A 23,555-nucleotide genomic window follows, 5' to 3' on the forward strand; every position below is an offset into this window, starting at 1 on the left:
AAAAGATTATAAACAGTGGATGGGACAGAATATTTTTAAGTAAGAATTTTAAGGTTCCACAATACCTTTTTATTTCTAGTTTAAGCATACCAAAAGACAGAGAAAAAATAATAGATAAACCACTTCCAAAATGAAATGCTTAAAGTCATCTGAAATTCCCTGCAGTTATTTTTTAATTGTTTAAATTTCTACTTTGTTGGCTTGAATGTAATTATAGATTTGAATCTTGTGATTGATCTAGTTTTTTTTTATTAGATGTTGTGTTAAATATTTCCAGTCAACCAATATTACTAGTTGTGTTCATCTTTGCAAAAGAAAAAATCTGTTTTATTTGGGTCTATCAAGTAACTTATGTTTGACTAGGGTGTGATCTTGAAAAGTTAAGCTGTAAATTTAAACAATGGGTTAAGTGCAATGTACTGGAAAACTCTTCATTCAATAATTATCTAATAGGGCTTCTAGGCATCTCCAACCCAAATGACTGTATTTCCTTTCTCAACTTCAGTGATCTCACAGTTTAACTTATTGAGTCGTCCATCTAGTATAAAGAGAGAGTCCTTGGAAGGTGTCATCAGGTACTGACCAAACAAGCCACTGTCCTGGATTTGCCTGTTCTTCTGGTTCCAAGGCCATTCTTCTGCCTTGAGTGGTTCCTTAAGACTCTTTATCATCTTAACCTTCCCAGAGGAGAGCTCCACAAAGAGCACATCAGTTTGTGTGCTTGAACTACCATAAATGTTGTATTGGTGAGCTTCAGTAAAGGATGGCTGAAATGCCAGATCAGATATGTGCAGATTTGTGTGAATATCAAAAGCCTCCTGTATTTCTCCTCGGATGGTAATGTACTGGACCCTTACAAGACCTCTCACATCATTAATGCTGACAAGATAGTGCCCATCTGGAGAGACATATGGAGTGCCCGTCACATCGCTATTGAATCCAATGACTGAGTCGGTTACACTGTCCACCATAAGCTGTGGTGGAATTGCCCCAGTGCTGTCAGGTTTGCAGCCAATAAAGTAGTATCCTCCCAAGTGCGTGTATGCCAATGACTGAGGAATGCACTTATAGTCCATCAAGTTAATTGTCTTGATGTATGACATGGTTTCAAGATCAATTTTTTGTAATGCAGCTTCATCTTTGTGAAGGATAAATCCAAACCTGAAAAGATGAAAACCAGAGTTAGACGGGAAGCTACAGAGGGGTAATCCCATATGAAAATGTACCGTGGGCAGGTGGAAAGGGCCATCGCAAGTCCACACATTAATTGTCAGGCTGTGCAGCAATTTGTGTCACGATCGTGTTAGAATTAAACTTTAAAATTTTGCCACCCTCCTCCTTTCTCTAGGTCATTCCTTCATTACAGCTAAACAATTGTAACTCATGGTGTAGAAAACAAAATAATTAAAAGCAATATATCTAGTTAATTGGAACAACAAATTTTACTTTTACCATACAGGGGGAAAAAGGTAAAAATCATCTTGTGTGTCTCTAATCCTGATATTGAACAAGTTTGGTTTACTGCTACTAAAGTCAGCAAGAATAAAATACTTGAATATATAGGTATTTCACTCACTTCATTTCCTTCTTGTCTCATGACCAACAGAAAAATGTGACAGTCATCTCTACTTAGACAATTATCCACCACTTTCTACTTTCTCATTTTAATAAACTTTACAGGACTACCTTAAAAAATGAAGATTTTTTTTTGCTAGAAAACTATTAAAATTCTATTTATTAGATTTTAGGATTACTTTGATTAACAACTTTTATGATTTTAACACTTATAAGTTTTAAATACAAGTTACATTTTTCAACCTTGCTATGCTTAAATTGTTATTGTTTCTGGTGGTATATCTAAGTTATATTGGTTATCTTATACTGAACAATGATAAACCTTAAAGATTTATGATATTTTCTGTCAAAGTTCATTTAAAAGTAAATATTTCTTATTTGTTTTGGTGTCCTCTTTAACTACTTCAGTATTTTTCACAGCATTTGTCTGGAATACTAGCTATAAATTATTATAAATCCCTGTGATGAATGTAAATGTATTTTTAAACTGAGACCCATAAGACCAGTGGGTTCTTATGAAAAATAAGTAAGTTAAATAAGGTAAAATGAGATGGGGGCTACTATACGAAATTATATCCACAAGGATACTGGTCAATGAAGAACTCTACTTTTTGTTAATAATATTGATTAAAACACATCCTAGTATTTTCAAAATCTCCTTAAACATAAAAAAAAGGCATCTATTATTACATTCACTGTGCTTATAAATGAAAAAAAATAAGATGACTTGTGACAATGTAAAACAAACAAAAACTCTAATGATAACCAATTATGTTATTGTCACCTGCAGAAATCATTTTCAATATGCTAATATTTACACAAAATTTTATTTATGTAAAAATGACCATTTCCACACATAACACATACATCTAGTGCATTTGGGGTAATAGTTCCTGAAAATTTCAAATATAAGCACATGGCAAGCTCAAAAATATAAATAAACTCATCTTTAATATCATAGAGAAGATAAGATGAATGTTGTCAAACATCAGTCCCGTGTTGTAATTGTAGAAAGCAGCAAGTGCATAAGCACAAATACTTTACTGAAATGGATATAAAGTTGTAATTGCTTCTATGTTCTCATATTATATATGGTTGGGAAACCATATTGTAATTTTCGCTATATTTGAACATTTGTGAAGAGACTATTTGTCCTTAGAGAGATTACAACTCCATCTATACAAAAGGAAAACTACAATGTATACTTAATCCTTTTTAAAAAAAAGTTTTAAGCATTTATTGAACATCTACAAGGTGCTGGGAATATATTAAGGACCAACATATCTCTCCTGCTTTTAATGAGTCTAGGAAATGATTAATAAAAAATGACAACTTAGTGATTAATGTTTAATTATAGCATTCTGCTACACTATGACTTAATTTAGTAATTATCACTTATTCTATTTACACGAGATGGAATAAAGTAATCATTTTGAAAATAACATTTCTGGTGTATTTCAGAATGACATTCACCATTTCGGCTTATTTCCTGGATCCTTCTCTTTCCTGTGTCCTTAATAACTATGTTTGTGTCATTTCAGTAAAGACAGCTCATACCATACCTATTTAGGATAAAGTTTTAGTTTTAATTATAATGATATGAAGAAACATTAATATTATTAAAAACCACTTCTTAGTTTTTCCACTAAAATATTAATAACCTAGCAAAGCTCTTAAATACTACTGAATATTAAAAAATAGAAAAAAAAAACAAACCTCAAACTGAAAACTGAATCCCATTGTTTTTTGTCAACATCAAAAACACTGTAAAATCCTAGATATCACTCTCCACTCTCCTACTTGTCTTAATAAATAATTAACTTTGATTATTGTAAAGGGATATTTTTCCATTAATGGATAATCATTAAGGATATGCAAGTGTGTATATGATTGTATGTGCTATTATTTATGAAATTTTGAATAATAATGGAAGATATCGTCTTTGTTATGTTATGTGTCGTACATGTGCCCAGAGACAAAAGCAGTAACATTCACACTTAATAAAAGCAATAAGCCAATCAAGTTTTGGCATTTCAGCTCCTCTCTTAACCTTGAGTCTTCCAGTCCCTTGGCAATGGTTTTTGAATGCTAATGAAGAAGAATGAGAAAGCTCCAACTACTCATGAACTATTTTAACTCTAATACTAAAGAATGCACTCAAGTTTTCTGTGATACAATCCAGCCTCTTTTGGAGGTAATTAAAATTTTAAAAAATGGTCCCGTTAAAAATGCAAAAGCTCCATGTGGGGTGATAAAATTACATCTATTTTGGCATCCATGCTGCATGCTCCTTTAGGACTAGAGATCTAGCTACATAAGCAGATGCATGAGAATGCCTTCAATTTTTCACTACTGATTTATTGGGTAGGAAGCAGTGTCTCTAATTCAAAATTTCCCTCTAGTACAGATTGATATTCAGAAATCTCCCACTGTTCATTAGTCTGTGATTAATATTTACGAGGCTCTCAACTTTCATGCCTGCTTAGTATAATAAAATCCTGCACAGTACTAGGCCTAACATAGTTTGTCTCATATTTGTCAGAATGTGTATAGGAAGTTCCAGACTGTAAGAAATGAGAGGTAAAACTTACTCTCGGAATCACTTCTTTTACTAGGAAATTAATAAACCTAGGAAAGTGTGACCTCCCAGCACGGCATTGTGTGGATTTGTTGTTGGAGGTGGTGAGGAGAATTAGAGCCGTTCTTTCCCAGATTTCTGAAGTGTAATCAATCTAGTTCATTATAGATGTTTTTAAAAAGTTCAACTTTAATTACTGCTTTTGTACTTTGAGGTGAGGTCCTGAACTGATTCATACAAGAGAACTTGTTTTGGACGATGTAAAGGTTTTCAGTCCAGGCTGATTTAGTCTCATGATCCAGTTTTTCAAGGTAATAGATAGGTGACTTTGCGTAAAGTCCTCCACTGCCATGAGTTTCAATGTTTTCATTAGCAGAAAAAGGATAAAAGTACTACCTTGCTTTGAGGATAAAAGTGAAATGTGTGTTCTTACCAGGCAAACAGTACATCCTTAATAAATAGAACTTGCTTATGCTTTACACTGCAACTAACATCATTTTCCTATTGTCACTCAAATAGGATATTTCCTGTGGGACAGCAGATTATTATAATTCATAAATGGGGAGAAAAACAAATTATTGATTTTTCTATATAGCCAGTATTCCAGTTTTTAAAGATTTATTTTTATTTTTTTTTAATTTGTTTTGAAAGAGAGAGAAGGAGAGAGAGAGAGTGGGGCAGGGGTAGAGAGAGAGGGGGAGAGAAAGAGATCTCACAAACCATGAGATCATTACCTGAGCTGAAATCAAGAGTCAGACACTTAACTGACTGAGCCACCCAGGTGCCCCAGTCTTCCCAGCTTTTAAAATAAGGACATCATGTTACTCAAATGTGGCAAGATTTTTCTACTTGTGAATGCAGCAGAGATCGCACTGACATTAGAAATTCACATTTTTATTCTTGCTCTCACTTGTGCCAACAGGATCTATGGCTGGAACACACCTCACCCAAAAACCAAGTCTCTCACATTGTTAGGAACGAAGGCGGTCAGCTCACTTCTTTGCTTGGAGGTGCTGTTTCAGTTGAGGGCCTGGAGCACTGAGTCATGGTGTGCTGGGTGATTTTGACGTCGGCATAGATGATGGGATTTGAAACAGATAGCTATCTTACTCAAGAATTTTCGCTAAAGTGAAATTCACTAAAAGAAAATTTTGTAGGCAACTTTAGGACACGGATGTCTAAAGACGCAGAGAACTGCAGTCAGAGTTTACGTCATGGCAATTCAAGAGCCTTGCAAGGGAAGTTATTTGGCAGAGAAGGGGAAAGAACAGATATTTAGAGAGAAACATGGCTGAAATACCATGAAGCCGAATAAAGAGCTGCTCAAAGACCTCCACATCCCACAAGACCAGGCTGCATTTTTTTCATTTGAGTAATGTTTGATTTCCCCAGATGTCTCACCCAGTTCCCAAATGAGTCTGATCACACAGAGTCTCACAGAGCAATTTTCCAGTTATTGTCACCTCACATCATCTGCCGTGTTAGTCTGCCCCTATTCTGCTTTTTGAGATACTACTGAAGGAATTTCAGAATTACAATTAATAACCTGTATTACCTTTCATGGTCGGTGCCAAAAATGTTAATAATCCAAAGCTTGGGGTGAAAGAAACTCATAAGATTTGCAGAATAACAATTATTTTATCTCCTGAGTCTTAATACCACCTTTCCCCAGAGTCCTCATAGATTCTCACCTGAACAGCTCACCCTACTGCTGACTTTTAGTATTTAACCAGTGAGATCACCGCCCCCCCCTCCCCCTTACTACAAGCTGGGAAGTGTCCCTGATGTTCCCTCTCCATTCCTACATGACTTCTTTCCTCATACCCTACCATCTACACCTCCCCAGATTTAATTTTTTTTAACGTTTATTCATTTTTTGATAGAGAGAGACAGAGTATGAGTGGGGGAGGGGCAGAGAGAGAGGGAGACATAGAATCCGGAGCAAGGTCCAGGCTCTGAGGTGACAGCACAGAGCCTGATGCGGGGCTCCAACTCATGAACTGTGAGATCATGACCTCAGCTGAAGTCAGACGTTTAACCAACTAGCCACCCAGGTGTCCCTACACCTCCTTAGATTTTAAAACAAGTATTTCTATGTATATCAATGGATGCAAAGGGGAAGTTGTAAGTACAGATTGGATGTATTTGGGCATCGGATTCATCAGACACTCTATCCTGTTATAAAAACAGCACTGATGTCTATTACTGATGTCGCAATAATAGAAACCATGTTCTTTGAAATAGAGCAGAATAATTTCAACAGCCCTAGGAATTAGTTGTATTGAGGCACAACATCCAAAACATATTATCATAATTAGTACTTCATAATAGTAGTGGGCAGGATTATTAATACCTTGTTTTATTAATTGGATAATAAGTACCTTGTTTTTTTTAAATTGGAAGGTAAGAGATGCTTAACAGATGATAAGAAACAAAAATTATAACTTCCTCTCCATATAATTAATATATAAACTCACATATACAATGTGCTGTTGAAATGACATCTTCCATTGTGTAACAGCTGACAGAGAGTTTTCATGGGTGCAAAGCATAAATCTGACATGAGCCATTATTCACTAGTTTATGAATTCCTTTATATTTAGTTGTTTTCTATTATCCCAGACTGACCCTTGTAAGAAAAGATTGAATGCTGTTCCTACTCAAGTACCAGAGGATTTAGTTTTTATCTGAACTTCACATAAATAGCTCAGTAAAACACACCTGTTCATAAATAGTAGTCACATTCATATTCGGGATATGGGAAGCACAGAGAAATAAAATTGACACATTTAGTAGAGATTTATAACTAGGGCAAGGACAGTTTTTGAATAGACCTAATGCTTTGATGCGTTTGAGAAATGGTACTACTTTGAAGTTTTCTGTTTTCAAAACATAGGTTGGAAAAGCTAGAATGAACCACAGGATGCCTCCTGCCTGCCTTTTTAAAGTATATCATAGAAATTCTATAGTAAAGATTTTAACATTACTTCACCTACTTTCACTTTTAGAATTTTTTCCTTTAAAAAGTGGAATGTGTTTTGGAATACTAAATTCCCTATTTTCTTCCCTCTCTGGTACCCTATTGTTCTGATCTGTAGAAAGTTTGATTCTTCTAGGCCAAATCAAAACATAAATGCATAATTTGATTACAGTATAGTCACGATGTCTAATTGCTTGATAGAATTAATACAGTGTTTAGAGGTCTATCACTTCTAGTGTCCAGAACATTAAAAAATAAATAAATAAATAAACAAACAAACAGATTTATTAAGAATTCTGTGCACACCATATATACTACAGAACATATTTCAAAAACCAAAGTCCTCAACCTCTTTTTGAAGAGCTTAAAAACTTAGGGAAAAAACAAAACAAACAAACAAACACAAAACAAACAAAAACAAAAACAAAACACCCTGACACCGACACCTGTGCTTTCAGATGGCATTTTAAAAGTTTGGTTGCTCTTCTTAATTTGGTTTTGGAAAAACATGAAAATCTGAAAATAGGAGCCTCTTGAGTCTTACCCATTTTTCTGATTAGGGTATGTTTTATGCAGGAGTTGACAAATGGAGCAGGGATGCCAGAGTGGAAATGGAGTTAGTAATTAGAAGAAAGAAATAATTTGTGAATATAAAGGTGGAAATACAAAAGGAAGGTAAAACAAAGGCAAGAGCAAAATCTGTTAATAAAAAAAATACTACTGAAATATCCATTGCATACCTACAAGAAAGAAATAATGGGTGAGAAAAAGATTCAGTAGGAACTAGGTCTGTCATGAGTTGGGTTCTAGATACTGTATGACCAAATTCAATATTATTCACGTCCTGCTATGTTCAGTACACTTTGTACAACCTTATAAAGGAAATGGAGAGGAAATAAATGATTCCTATCCTTAAGGTAATTATAGTCAAACAGTGGGGTGCTTATAATTGTATGCCCTGACTTTCAAAAAGTGTTTAGGGAGCCTCTTCAAAGATGAGAGAAGGGATGGATAGAGTTATATCCCTGTTTCAGCTACTAATTTACATTTCTGTTATGCTAGGCTTTCACTTGAAGAGAGAGTTTATATTAGTCTGGATCCCAGAAGGAAAGGAATAAATTTCAATTAGAATAAATCAAGGAGGGTGCAATAAAGAGTCTGTTTACAGTGAAATAGAAATTGGTCACAAGAGACAGTGCAGTAATATGGGGAGAGTAATAATAAGGCTGTTGTCACTACTTTATCTGGGAAGGAAGGAGTTATATAGAGAGGTGCCTCGTGTGAGTATCTGTCTCCTTTGATCTAAAGAAACAGCTGATTGCTTACAAAACAGCAGACATGGGGTGGGAGGAGTGGGGGAATAAGCAGTGGGAGGGTAGGGTGGATTCTATACTCTGGTCTCATGCTCCTTCTTCATGCAATCTCCAGTCAGGCTTTTCATTGGCCCAAACAACCAGAAGCCATAGTATCCAGCCTTCTGGGATAGAAAGCAAGATAGTGAAGGCTAGAGTGTGTACCGGGGGATAGAAATGCAAAACAGCAGCCACAGATTTCCTTGGCCAAAGAGACTTGAAAAAAAATGAATTCTAGTGAATATACAGAGCTACATCAAGTAAGGATTGTGACGTGTGACATATACATTTAGTCTCTTTTTTATAATATTTATTTTTGAGAGAGAGAGAGAGAGAGATACAGAGCACAAGTGGGAACGGGGCAACGAAAGAGGGAGACACAGAATCTGAAGCAGGCTCCAGGCTCTGAACTGTCAGCACAGAGCCTGATGTGGGGCTCAAAGTCATGAACCGTTAGAGAACGTGACCTGATCATGAGATTAACCGATTAACTAAATGAGCCACCCAGGTGCTCCTATATTTAGTTTCTAATTGGAATCATTTGACAACTGATAAAGAAAACTTGTGTAACTTTCCAAGCTGGGAGAAGAAACATTATTTTTTAGGTGTATTTATTTATTTTGAGAGAGAGAGAGAGAGAGAGAGAGAGAGAGAGGAGGGAACAGAGAGAGAGGGAGAGAGAGGAGGGGTTAAAGGGAGAGGAAGAGAGAATATCCCAAGCAGGTTCCATGCTCAGCCCCGAGCTGGATGCTGGACTAAATCTCAGGACCTCAGCAGAGATCAGATGCTAAAGAGTCAGATGCTTAACTGACTAAGCCACTCAGGCACTGGGGAGAAGGAACATTCTTGATTATTTTTTTTCCACCTGAAATAAATGCTTCTTCAGATAGCACTTTCTTATTTCTGGTAAAGCTTTAGAAAATGTCTCTTACCTTTCATTACTGGTAAATATTTTCAGTAATTGTTGTGTAATAAATGTTTGTGTCCCCCCACCAGACCAAATTCATGTATTGAAGCCCTAATCCCCATTGTTTTTGGAGGTGGGCCTTTTGGAAGAAATTAGGTTGTGAGGGTGAGCCTTCATGGATTAGATCCGTGCCCTTGTAAGAAGAGCCATAAGAGAGAAGATTTCTTGCTATCTCTGCCATGTGAGGACACAGTAAGATGATGGCAGTCTACAAATTTGGAAGAGGGCTCTGCCCAGAACCCAAACATGTTGACATTCTGATCTCTGACTTCCTAGCCTCCTGAACTGTGATAAATAAATTTCCATTGTTTAAGCCAGCCAGTCTGTGATATTTTGTTAAAGCAGGCTGAACTGGCTAAAGCAAACCTCTTATCAGAGAGGTGCTTCTACATTTCTTGAAATGGGGCTGAAGCATTGGAACTGGGTAAGGCACAGAGCCTTGAAAGGTTTGGAGGTGCATGCTAGAAAGAGTCAATACTGCTGTGTAGAGGCCACTAAAGACATTCCTGGTGAGGGCTCGGAAATAAAAGAGGAGGGCTGGAGAGAAAGCCTTCATCTTCTTAGAGAATTCATAAATGATCATGAACAGAATGTAGAAATATGGATGGTAAAGGCCACCCTGATGAGATTTCAGATGGTAATGAGGAATATGTTATTGGAAACTGGAAAAAAGGCATTTCCTTATGGTAAATTGACAGAGAATTTAGTTAAACTACGGTAGTGTTCTAGCATTTTATGGAAAGTAGAACTTGAGAACGATGAAATTGGATAATCAGCTGAGATTTATAAGCCAAGTGTTGAAAGAGTGATTTGGTTTCTCCTGATACTTATAGTAAAGTGAGAGCAGAAATAAATGAATTAAAGAGAGAATTGTTAAGCAAAAAGGGCCCAAAACATAAATATTTGGAAAAATTTTAGCCTGTCTATAATACAAAAAAAAAAAAAAAAAGGAAATACTTGTTCAGAAAAGAATATTAAGGGTAGGGAAGACCAGCCCCTTAATAAGGAGGTTAACATAGTGTGAACCACAGAACTAATCAGCTACCCCTGCAGGGAGACTGCCAGTTTGAACTGAAGGGGATGGAGACTGGGTGGAATGAAGGAAAGCTCTTAGATGTCCTGAATTTTATGGGATGAGCCCACACAGCTCTTTTTAAAACTTTTTTTTAACATTTATTTATTTTTGAGAGACAGAGAGAGGCAGAGCATGAACAGGGGAAGGGGGGGGGAGAGAGAGAGAGAGAGAGAGAGAGAGAGAGAGAGATACAGAATCTGAAGCAGTCTCCAGGATCTGAGCTGTTTGTTAGCACAGAGCCAGACGCGAGGCTCGAACTCATGAACTGCGAGACCATGACCTGAGTTGAAGTCAGACGCTCAACCAACTGAGCCACTCAGGCGCCCCTCCCACACAGCTATTTATCTGTGAACATGCATTATTATTCAAGATAAAGGAAAAAAAAATGACTCCAAGGTGATTCAGTGATCACGAGGGCTACAGTCTCAGTTTGAAAGAGACAAAACATCACCCAGAAGCTTGGGGGGTGCAACCCTCACCCTACGGAGCTGCAGGGACATGGCCACCCACTGCAGTGGGTCTGGAAGTCAGAACATCAAGTCAAAAGGGGTTATTCTCAAGCCTTAAAATCTTAGGGAGTTTCGCTTTCCTAAATTTTAGACTTGTCTGGGACTACTCACCACTTCCTTCTTATTTCTCCCATATGGAGTGGAATGTCTATCCTATGCCAGCACCATCATTTTATTTTGGAAGCACATAACATATTTGATTTCATAGGTTCACAGCTAGAAACAATTTTGCCTCAGTGTGAATCAAAGTCTTTCCCATATCTAATTTAGATGACATTTAGTTAAGACTTTAGACTTTAGATTTGATGCTGGAACAAGTTAAGACCTTTGGGACTGTTGGAATCGAATGCGTGCATTTTGCATGTGAGAAAGACTGAATTTGAGGAATCAGGGGTGGAATGCTATGACTGAATTGTGTCTCCCCCACACCTCAAATTCGTATGTGAAAGGTCTAATCCCCAATGTGATATTATTTGGAGGTGGAGCTTTGGGGAGGAAATTAGGTCATGAGGGTAGAGCCCTCCTTAATGGGAATGGTGCCCTTAAGAGAAGAGACATAGAGATATGATCTCTCTCACTGTCAGCCATGGGAGGACACAGCTTAAGGCAGCTATCTGCAGATCAGGGAAAGGGCTCGCCACCGAAACTCGAGCGTGTTGGCAGCCTGATATCTGACTTCCCAACCTCTAGAAATACGAGAAATAAACTTCTGTTGTTTGAGCCATCCAGTCCATGGTACTTTGTTAAATTAGCAGAACTAAGTTAGAAATCTCTGGTAAAAGTTATGCACATGATTAATACCAGTGGTTGTATTATTATTTTCCCATTACTTTTACATTTTCTTTAGGTAAAGCTGCATGAGTAATTTGTGTTTAACAGGCTAAAAGTTTATAAAATATGTTTAGAAATTTACCTGTATTTGGTAATTTTTAAAACTTTCTTAATCTGTGTATATGTTCTCAGTATGCAGAGTAAGGGAAAGGGGAGGACTTTATTTTGTTTTGTTTGCATTTTTTATTCATATAAATGACGAAGTGGTGTATATCTCATACGGTGTGTTTTGTTCTTTCAGCACTACATTTTATTTTATTTTTTTTTCAACGTTTATTTATTTTTGGGACAGAGAGAGACAGAGCATGAACGGGGGAGGGGCAGAGAGAGAGGGAGACACAGAATCGGAAACAGGCTCCAGGCTCTGAGCCATCAGCCCAGAGCCTGACGCGGGGCTCGAACTCACGGACCGCGAGATGGTGACCTGGCTGAAGTCGGACGCCCAACCGACTGCGCCACCCAGGCGCCCCCAGCACTGCATTTTAAAGATATATTTGTGTTACTCTGCATATTTACTATACTGCTTTATAGTCACTCATAGGAAATCTATAGTAATATCCACCATATTTTACTTAATCACTTCCTTAATAATAAGTGTACTCATGTGGCTTCATTAAATTGGTGGGTTGGTTGGTGGCTGAGCTTAGCAAGAAAGCCTGAGATGGATGAGCCTTCCTCTGTCCATGTGGTTTTCTGTCCTTCAAGGATGTTCACAAGACTTCCATCAAAGGCGACTGCAACATTCTAAGAGGGAAAGCTCCTGTCAAGCCTTTGCCTCACTTGTGTTTGCTTATGTGCCTGGAAAGAAATAACATGCTTAGGGGCAATGTGCAAGGAGAGTCACCAAAAGCATTGATACTGGGAGATAGGATTCACTGGAGATCATTATCATAAAAAATTATCATATAAGGTAATGGCTCAATTGTTTTTTTTATTCTTTTTCTTTAATTTTTTTAATGTTTATTTATTTTTGAGAGAGAGAGAGAGAGAGTGTGTCAGTGGAGGAGGGGCAGAGAGAGATGGAGACACAGAATCTGAAGCAGGCTCCAGACTCCGAGCTGTCAGCACAGAGCCTGACCCAGGGCTCAAACTCCCAAACCATGAGATCATGACCTGAGCCAAACTGACTGAGCCCCCCCTCATTTTTTTTTTATTCTTAAGATAATTACCTATTAGCATCATTTAGTCCATCATTTCCCATTGATTTGGAGTGTCACTTGTTGGTCTACATGCATTTTGTCTATGTCTGAATGTTCTGTTTATTTCAGCCGTCTTTCTCTTTCCTCATACTTTTTGCACTATTTTACTCATTGAGCCTATATAACATGTATAAATAGCCAGGAGAATGAATCTAACAATTTTCTTTCTCAAAACTTATTGGCTATTTGAGCGAGTGCGTGTGTATGTGTCTGTGTGTGTGTGTATCTGTGTTTGTGTGCCTGAGTGTGTGTGATGTTACGTAAACTTTTCAGTTTATCAGGTTAGAACACAATTAGAACTTTTATCTTTTGGGGCACCTGGGGAGCTCAGTGGGTTAAGCATCTAACTTCTGACTTCAGCTCAGGTCATGATCTCAGGATTCTCTTGAGTTGGAGCCCCGCCTCTGGCTCTATGCTGACAGAGTGGCCTGCTTGGGATTCTCTCTTTGCCCTTCCTTCCCTACCCTTTTCCTCCCCCTTCTCCCCACGCACTATCTCTCTTTCTCTCTCTCTCAAAATAAATAAACAAACTAAAAAAATTAAAATGTTGATATATGAGGTGTTTATTAATTTACATAGTAACTGAGTTTTAACATTTTAAAAATATGATATGTATTTCTACTTATTTGATTTATTTTTTTAATTTGATTCATTTTTAATTGCTGTATCAAGAAAAATTAATTTTTTCTTGGGTATATTCATAGATATTTTACCTTTTACTTGCTAATAATAATAGATTCTTTTTTCCATTATATTTCCTGATTGGTTTCATTCATATGCATAAAGTTATTAATTTCTGATATTAATTTTGTGCCCCTTAACATTTTGAGTTACTTTGTTTTAGGGTCTCCAGCCTATATTCTACTGTTATTTATATTCAGTCATATCATTTTTAGAGATGGATAATTTTACCTCCTCTTTTCTAACCAAATTAAGTCTTCATTTTATCATTGCAGTGGCTAGTACTTTCCTCTTATTTTTAAAATATATATTTCTGGGGCGCCTGGGTGGTTCAGTTGCTTAAGCGTCCGACTTTGGCTCAGGTCATGACCTCACGGTCCGCGAGTTCGAGCCCCGCGTCAGGCTTTGTGCTGACAGCTCAGAGCCTGGAGCCTGCTTCGGATTCTGTGTCTCCCTCTCTCTCTGACCCTCCCCCCTTCATGCTCTATCTCTCTGTGTCTCAAAAAAATAAATAAGCATTAAAAAAAATTAAAAACAAAATAAAATAAAATATATATTTCAAAATTGGTCTTAATCTAGTGGTGTTTCAACAATATATAAAAATATTGATGGAAAGAATAGAAATTTCAGAAGCAGACATGTGTTATGTGAAAGTTAAAATAATAATAATAATAATAATGATAATAATAATGGTTTATTAAAACTGTAGCGAAGATATAGGCTACATTGTATGTTGAGATAATCACCTATCTAATAAGAAAAATGTATATATAACTCATTTTCTGTGTAAAATAATACCTAGATAGGTGAAAGAGTTAAAATTACACTAATACTAAATAGTATTAAAAGATTGGTTATTAAACAACAGTATAATAACAGCATTTAATGCATCAGCAATTTAAATATTGGGGAAGATGATACCTTTTAAAGAAAAACCCCACATTCTTAAAGTCTAGAAGTGAAGCTTGATAAAGGTGATTATATTTTAAAAATGAACAATGGTTAATGCAATCCATAAAATGAGCAAAATATAAAAGAAGAATTCAATATTCTGACTATAAAATGAATTACTAAAATCAAAAAAGCAAGAAGTTAAAAAATTTAGCAAACAAAGAGCTATTCCTCATGTGGGGGGGGGAGGATTAATTTAACCCCCCCACCCCCCAAAAAATGTGGTATTTATTTTCACCAATCCATTGGTAACAAAAATAAAGTGTGTTTACAACCAGCACTGATTCTGGGGTGCCTGGGTGGCTCAGTCAGTTAAGCACCTAACTCTTGATTTCAACTCAGGTCATGATCTCACAGTTTCTGAGTGTGGGTCCTGAGTCAGGCTCTTCACTGACAAAGCGGAGGCTGCTTGGGATTCTGTCTCCCTCATTCTCTGCCCCTTACCCTCTGGCGCTCTCCCTCTCTCTCTCTCTTAAAAAAAATTAAACAGGGAGCCTGAGTGGATCTTTCCATTAAGCATCCGACTTCAGCTCAGGTCATGATCTCACAGTTTGTGTGTTTGAGCCCCATGCCCCGCTTTGGAATCAGTTCTGTGCTGACAGCTCAGAGCCTGGAGCTTGCTTCAGTTTCTGCCCCTCCCCTGCTCATGCTTTGTTTCTCTCTGTCTCTCAAAAATAAATAAATGTTAAAAAAATAAAAATAAAAAAGGAAATAAATATTATAAATCCAACATTGGTAAAGATCTGATCAAATAGGTGTTCTCACGTACTACTGTTAGAAGCATAGATAATTTAGGCTTTTTAGAGAATGATTTGATGTTACCTTTTAAAATTAAAATATGACTCTGCTTTAATGAAGCAATAACATCTCTCAGTATCTCCTCTTAATTAATGCTCATAAATGACCACAAAGTAACATTCGTAAGGATATTCACTGCAGCTTTGGTTGCAATAAAGAAATTTAAAAATAATTTAAATGTCAAACAGTAGAGGAATGCTTAAATACACTATGAACAACCAAAAAAAGAAATCTCACACTATACAAAATCTTGCAGCTATACAAATGATAGGTTATTGACAAATGACATAGAGGTATCTCCAAAATGGTTAATTTTTAAAGAAGACATACCAGATTTAAAGCAATACTAGATATTTTAATGCATTTATGTGTAATTGTTTCAAGAAATGGATTGAAAGTTTATTCAGCAATATGTCTCGTCTTCTAAAGTGAAAAGTTCTAAGAGTGCTTATAAAAGGAGTACTTATTATTATATAAACTTCTTGATGGTTTCAATATTGCATACATATTTCAAAATATATAAAGAAAACAAGCAGCTACATAAGTTTTCAATTAAAGAAAATTAGAGACATTTTAGTCTCTAATCATCATTTTCATTTCACAAATTAGGAATATATAAGGGTAAAGAGTGTTCAATGAAATTGGCACTTATATTGCTAATAACAGTGGAATTGCATGTGGAAAATATTTAGTAATTAGCGTGAAGGATCTTTCACATATCTCTACCCTTTTTAGTAGTAATTCACTTTCTAGTTGACTATCCTGAGAAAACAATAATAAACAGGAATGAAGCTTTGTGTATAAATACACTCATAATATTATTATGTATTGTAGTAAATATATGTAAGCAACCAAAAAGACCATATATGAATGAATATGTAAATGGTAATAGAGACACTTGATGCAATAGAGTACACATGTTGAAAATATAAAACACTAATTTAGGATTAATGTTCATTCAGTAAAGTTATAACAAAAAAGCACAATATGGTATGGATGATATGATTAAACCATTAATAAGAAAATAAACAAAGCCCATGCTTGCACTGAAGGTAAATATACCCAAAGTTTCACTTTTTGATCAAGTTTAGAGACTGAATTAAGCTCATTTTTTAAAGTCTGCAATCTTTGTTCAAAGAGAATAGTCTACTTTTGTAACAAAAAATATATCATATATTTCTATGTGCTGATAGAAATAAAAGAGTATGTATTAAGTCTGGATAAAAAGCCCAGGTAGCACTCATAATTGCTCAATGTTTCAATCTTGAATATGCACTTACTAAGTGGCTAAATAAATGAACAGACTGTGAACCCACAATTATATAGTCAATTAACCTCAAGAAAAAGAGGCAAGAATATATAATAGGAAAAAGTCTCCTCAACAAATAGTGTTGGAATAACTGGACAGCTACATGTAAAAGAATGAAATTTGATCACTTTCTTATACCATACACAAAGATAAACTCAAAATTCACTAAGGACCTAAATATGAGACATGAAACCATAAACATCCTAGAAGAGAGCACAGGCAGTAATTTCTCTGACATTGGCCATAGCAACATCTTTCTAGATATGTCTCCTGAAACAAGAAAAACAAAAGCAAAAATATACTATTGGAACTACATCAAAATAAAAACCTGTGCAGCAAAGGAAATAACTAACAAAACTAAAAGACAGCCTACTGAATGGGAGAAGATATTTGCAAATGACATATCTGAGAAAAGGTTAGTATCCAAAATATATAAACAACTTATACAAGTCAACATCAAAAACAAATAATTCAATTAAAAATGGGCAGAAGAAATGAACTCCAAAGAAGACATACAGGTAGCCAACAGACACATGAAAAGATGTTCAAGATCAGTCATCGTCAGGGAAATACAAATTAAAATACAATGAGATATCACCTCACACCTGTTGCAATGGCTCAAATAAAGAACGCAAGAAACAAGTATTGGGGAGTATGTGGAGTAAAGGAAGCCTTTACTGCACTGTTGGTGGGAATGCAAACTGGTGCAACCACTGTGCAAGAGTATAGAGATTCCTCAAAAAATTAAAAATAGAACTACCATATGATCCAGTAATTGCAAGAGTGGGTTTTTACCCAAAGAATATAAAAACACTAGTTCAAAGGGATATATGCAGTCTTTTATTTATTACAGCATTATATACAGCAGCGAAACTATGGACACAATACAGTGTCCATTGATAGATGAATGGATAAGGAAGATATAATGGAATATTCTTCAGGCACAATAAAAAGTGAAATCTTGCCATTTGCAACAACATGACAGATCTAGAAAGTATAATGTTAAGCAAAATAAGTCATTCAGAGAAAGAATAATACCATATGATATTTCACTCATATGTGGAATTTAAGAAACAAAACAAAGAAAAAAATAAGAGACAAACCAAAAAACGGACTCTTAACTACAGAGAACAAACAGATGGCTACCAGAAGGATGGTGAGTTGGGGGGTGGGTGGGTATGGGTGAAATAGGTGAAAGGAACTAAAACTACACTTATCTTGATGACCACTGAATAATATATGGAACTGCTGAATCGTTATGTTGTACACTTGAAACTAATATAACAAAGTATGTTAATTATACTGGAATTTAAATAAATAAATAAATAAATAAATGTACAGACTATGCTTCATGCTTCAGTAAAAATTCATCCATGTAAAGACTTATCTGCAGAGAACGATAGACTTACTGGAAAAAAAAAAATTTGAAAATACCAGAGTAGGGGTGCCTGGGTGGCTCAGTCAGTTGAGCATCCAGCTTTGACTCAGGTCATGATCTCATGGTTCATGAGTTTGAGCCCCACCTCCGGCCCTGTGTTGACAGCTCGGAGCCTGGAGCCAGTTTCTGATTCCGTGTCTCCCTCTCTCCTCCCTTCCCCTGCTCATGCTCTGTCTCTCTTTCTCTCTCAAAAATAAATAAACATTAAAAAAAAAAAAAAGAAAATACCAGAGTATGTTTTGATGTTAAATTAAATGAAAAACATGTAAATACAAAGAATACCTGTGCTGAAGATAATGAAACAATAAATTCATAGTATAAATAAGAATATAATAGTTGAATATTAGAGGACCAATGGAAAATGTTATGATTTGTAATACTAATAAATAATTTGCATAGTAAAATGAAATTAAAATTTTGCTTGAAGAAAATGGTTTGCAGCTGTAATTTTGTTTTATTGTAAATTAAAGATTTTGAGTGGGGGAAGGGTAGAGAGAGAAGGAGGCACAGAATCCCCAGCAGGTTCCAGGCTCTGAGCTGTCAGCACAGACCCCGACGCAGGGGCCCAAACCCACAAACTAAGTTTTCGCAGCTGTGATTTTAATAGATAGAATGCAGCAGAAAACAATGGAACGGAAAAATTGGAAACAGGAAAGTTTTCTCCTTTCAAGATATCATACCACAGTGTTAATCACAGATTATTTTTTATATGTCTCTAAACTATACTGTCTTTGAATATCTGCTTTGAAATTCAACCTGACAATACTATATATATATATATATAAATATATATATATTTACAAATTCTATATTCAAAAGAGCACCTTTGATAATTGTCTTAACTCTCATTTCAACAATTTTGGAAGGTTTTCCATTTTTAAGTCTATTATGGGCAATTTGGTGACTGAACATCAGACTTTAAAAATGAATGTGATTTATTGGAAATCTCTGAAAAGGCATATTCATTTCAAAGATTGAACCAGGAATACATACTATGGAAATGAAGACAAACAAGTCAAAAGTAGTTGAATTTGTATAACTACTTCATCAGTTCTGCTTGAAATTTTAATCTTATTAGCTTTAGTAGCTTTTCCCTGGTAACTTCTTTTAATTGGCACAATGCTGCTATAGAGAAACATGTAGTGAAGTTTTATGAGGAAGAAATTAGAAATAGAAAAACCAAACTGTGTCTGATACTTACGTTGTAAGCCTGCCCCAAAACTATAATTTCGTTGGTTTTATCTATGTTTGCACAATGGTGATTATGCTAGTTACTTCCCAGAACACTATAAGAATAAGTTAGTTTTAAGAATATCAGTGTTTTAAGTCATGAAATTCTTATATAGGGCAGAAGCAACATACATATAGCTAGAATGTTTATAACAATGAACTGAAAAATGGTGCTTTTTCACTTGGATGGAAATTAGATGGTTGCTATTTATTTACTTATTTGCTTGTTTATTTGTTTGTTTGTTTGTTTATTTATTTATTTATAATTTATTGTCAAATTGGCTTACATACAACACCCAGTGCTCATCCCAACAACTGCCCTCCTCAATGCCTATCACCCGCTCTCCCCTCTCTCCCCCCCACCATCAACCCTCAATTTGTTCTCTGTGTTTAAGAGTCTCTTATGGTTTGCCTCCCTCCCTCTCCGTAACTATTTTTTTCCCCTTTCCCTCCCCCATGGTCTTCTGTTAAGTTTCTCAAGATTCACATATAAGTGAAACATATGATATTTGTCTTTCTCTGACTTATTTTGCTTAGCATAATACCCTCCATTTCCATCCACATTGCTGCAAATGGTCATATTTCATTTTTCCTCATTGCCAAGTAGTATTCCATTGTATATATACACCACATCTTCTTTATCCATTCATCAGTTGATGGACATTTAGGCTCTTTCCATAATTTAGTTGCTGTCTTTTTAGAATACTTAATTAATGTCAATTAACTTAGAGCTCAATAATGACATTTTTTTCTTATTTTACTACAGTGATTTTAAATTTATTATAATTATTTGACATTCTCTTACTTTTCAATCAATAATAGGATCTTTACAAGTGACTTTTTTATATATCTGTATAACTATCAGTCAATTAAGAGTAGATAAAAAACACAAAGGAACTGTTACTGAAAGGATCTGAGTATAGCTAACATTTCTGATAATAGGATAATTGCAACTTATTGTTTAGTGGGTACAGGTTCTCCCTTAGAGGTGATGACAACACTTTGGGATATTTAAGTTTATTTATTTTGAGAGAACAAGTGGGAGAGAGGCAGAGAGAGAGGGAGAGAGAGAATCCCAAGCAGGCTCCTCACTGTCAGCATGGAGCCCAATACAGGGCTTTAACTCATGAACCATGAGATCATGACCTGAACTGAAACCAAGAGTCCATCACTTAGTCTAAGTCACTCAGGCACTCCTGGAATATTTTTAAACTTGAGTTGATGGTCACACAACATTCTGAATATATTAATACTACGAATGATACATTTTGAAATGTTTAATATTGTGTTATGCGAGTTTCACCTAAAATATTAGAAAACAAACAATGTAAATCAAAGTATTAATTGATGGCTAAACTAAATCTAACAGCAAAAGAGGAGTAGGAGTTGCTGACTGAGTATAACTCAAGACAACACCGATGATATTAAACAATGCTGTCCCTGCTTTGGGGCACATTGAACAGCAGTTTTATCACATCCTCAGTTCCATCCTTAATTTTACTTAATGGTTGCAGGGAAAAGAAACAAACAATGAAAACATAAACATCCAACAGAAGGCCATTAGATATAGTCAATTAGATATAGAAACAAATTAGATATAAAAACAAAGCAAAACAAAAATATCTATACGATTTAGGTTATTCACCTGAAGGAAGTAAAAGGCAATACATTTTTAATATTTGCATTTAGAGATTCTCTGAGTCCACCGTACTTCTAGAATCTTTGGTATAATTTTAGCATTTAGTTCAAAACGGTCATTTACTTATCATGGGAATATCAGTCAGGTATCTTAAATCTTTTCATCCCTTGGGGTGCCCAGGTGGCTCTGTCAGGTGACTGGCTCTTGATTTCGGGTCAGGTCACGATTTCACGGTTCATGAGTTCCAGCCCTGCCTTGGGCTCTGCAACGACAGTGTGGAGCCTGCTTGGGATTCTCTCTCTCTTTGCCGCTCCCCACACCACTTCTTTCTCAGGATAAATGAACTTAAATAAATCTTTTCATCCCTTATATTTTATATAGGGAGACAACCTAGATAGTTGTCTAATATTCATTAGTTAAACTCACCAAAAAAGGAGAAAAAAAACAAAAATAAAAACACTATTACAGGAAAGGAAGCAACAAAAGCAAGAAAGGTTTCAAAAAATAAATAGAAAAGACGACAATAATAACATACCAGCAATCCCAGAAGAATATTAACTGAACATTTTTTTTCTGCATGTGGAAAATAATAACATACCTATTATTTCCTTCCTTTAAATACTGGTATGAATTTTAACATGAAACAATATTCCAATTCAAGTTCATCATGATTGTTTGTATAAGGTGTTGGGGAGTCACCTGAATTTCAGTACTGTTATTGCGACATTTTGAATAAGTTACTTTATTTGAGCTTTGGTTCTTCTCTTTTTTATATATTCTAACAATGCAAACCAGTGAATATTAGTGAAATACATGTACAAAGTCTGATGTATTGTAGGAGCTTAGTAATTACAGCTATTACCATTAACGATAATTGCAAAATATCAGGAAAATATATTAAAATTACAAATAATGCAGTTTCTTTTCTAGAATTTAGATAATTGCCCTGAAAAGGGAAGATAAATACATCTAAGAGCTCTGATTTTATTTTCCCCCCTCAGCAGGTTTTCTTGTCTGCTCACTTTCTTTTGAGGTTCACTTAGCTATTTTGGCTTTAAAATAATTTATCATCTTCTACCTAGTCAAGAAGATACATGTTGTATTGTGGGGGTTAACTCTCTAGCATTTCATAGTAACAGCTGCTAATTTGCTTTGATGTTATTCTTTAATTTATGTCTATAATGGGTGGGTGAGTGATGGATGGCTTGCACAGATCATTTCTCTATTCAGAGAACTTAGCGCTTGGATACTTGGAAATGCCATATGGAGAAATATTTCTGTTTAGCACATTCAAGCGTATGAGCTTATGCTTACATTAAGCCTGATTCTATATCTTTATTTATTGATGAGCTTTTCAATGCCAATCCATCAACATTAAAATATGGAATGACAAGAGATTTTCCCTAAAGCACAATGATCTAGTGTGATACATAATTTCATTATTATTTTTCCAAGAGAAAATGTGAAAAGTTCATCTGAGAGGAAGGTCATTGAATCCCACTTTTTTCTTCTGATGACTGCAAATGATTAAGTGTTGTCCAGTTGTCATGGCTGGTTATAATAAACAATTTGGTTTAGAGAACTGACAGAGCCAGTGATCTTTCATTTAACTCTTTTAATTTATTGGTGCGACTGACAAAGTTTAAATCACTAGGATATATTTTACACAAGGTTTTTCTGTTTGTTTCTACTGAAGATTTTATTCCCCCTTTATTTGGTCATTTTATTTTAAAGATGATTGAAATCATTTCTTGTTTCACACTATGTCATGCTTTAGTCACACAAGAAGTGTGGGTTCATCAGCACTTTTTTTCTCAATTCATTTCTGCAGGATTTAAAAATATTCTACATAAAATCATACCCAACAGTGGTATCCTTTCTGGTCTGTGTAAATTGCCCATTTCCCAAAGGACCCCAGGCTTGCCTTCAATATTCAGTACATTATACTAAAATCTATGCATTGGACAGCATCTCTTTATATGTGGTCTATTTTAACAAACATAAATAATGCTACTTTATACTTCAACAGTAGCCTAATTTTGAAGCAGCATATCTAGTAGATATTTAACTGGTTTGTTTGTTTTCACTCTAGAAAATTTTGCTCAAAAATCCACAATTCTTTTATTATTTTTTTTAATTTTAATGTTTATTTATGTTTGAGAGAGAGACAGAGAGAGAGAGATCCATCAGGGAAAGGACAGAGAGAGGGAGACACAGAATCTGAAACAGGCTCCAGACTGTGAACTGTCAGCACAGAGCCGATGTGGGGTTTGAACTTACAGACCGTGAGATCATGACCTGAGCTGAAGTCAGAGGCTTAACCAACTGAGCCACCCAGGTACCCCCCCAAAAAATCCACATCTGTTAATGGTCATGCAAACTGAGTGAACTTTTATCGCTCTCTCTCTTATCATCAAAGACACTCATAAAATAATGTGTGCCT

At 35.5% G+C, this 23,555-nt stretch overlaps 1 protein-coding gene across 3 annotated transcripts in view; it reads right to left on the bottom strand.

Annotated features, from left to right (window-relative positions):
- Positions 1-201: 201 nt before the first annotated feature.
- Positions 202-23,555, bottom strand: part of FSTL5 (follistatin like 5) — a 722,149-nt gene continuing 698,795 nt past the window's right edge. For all 3 annotated transcript variants that reach the window (XM_049631268.1, XM_049631267.1, XM_049631266.1), the window contains one exon: positions 202-1,161. In XM_049631268.1, the coding sequence (XP_049487225.1) occupies positions 459-1,161 (703 nt within the window). In that variant the 3' untranslated portion in view covers positions 202-458. The remainder of the gene's footprint in view (positions 1,162-23,555) is intronic.

The sequence above is a fragment of the Panthera uncia genome, chromosome B1, assembly GCF_023721935.1.
Source record: "Panthera uncia isolate 11264 chromosome B1, Puncia_PCG_1.0, whole genome shotgun sequence".
NCBI lineage: Eukaryota > Metazoa > Chordata > Mammalia > Carnivora > Felidae > Panthera > Panthera uncia.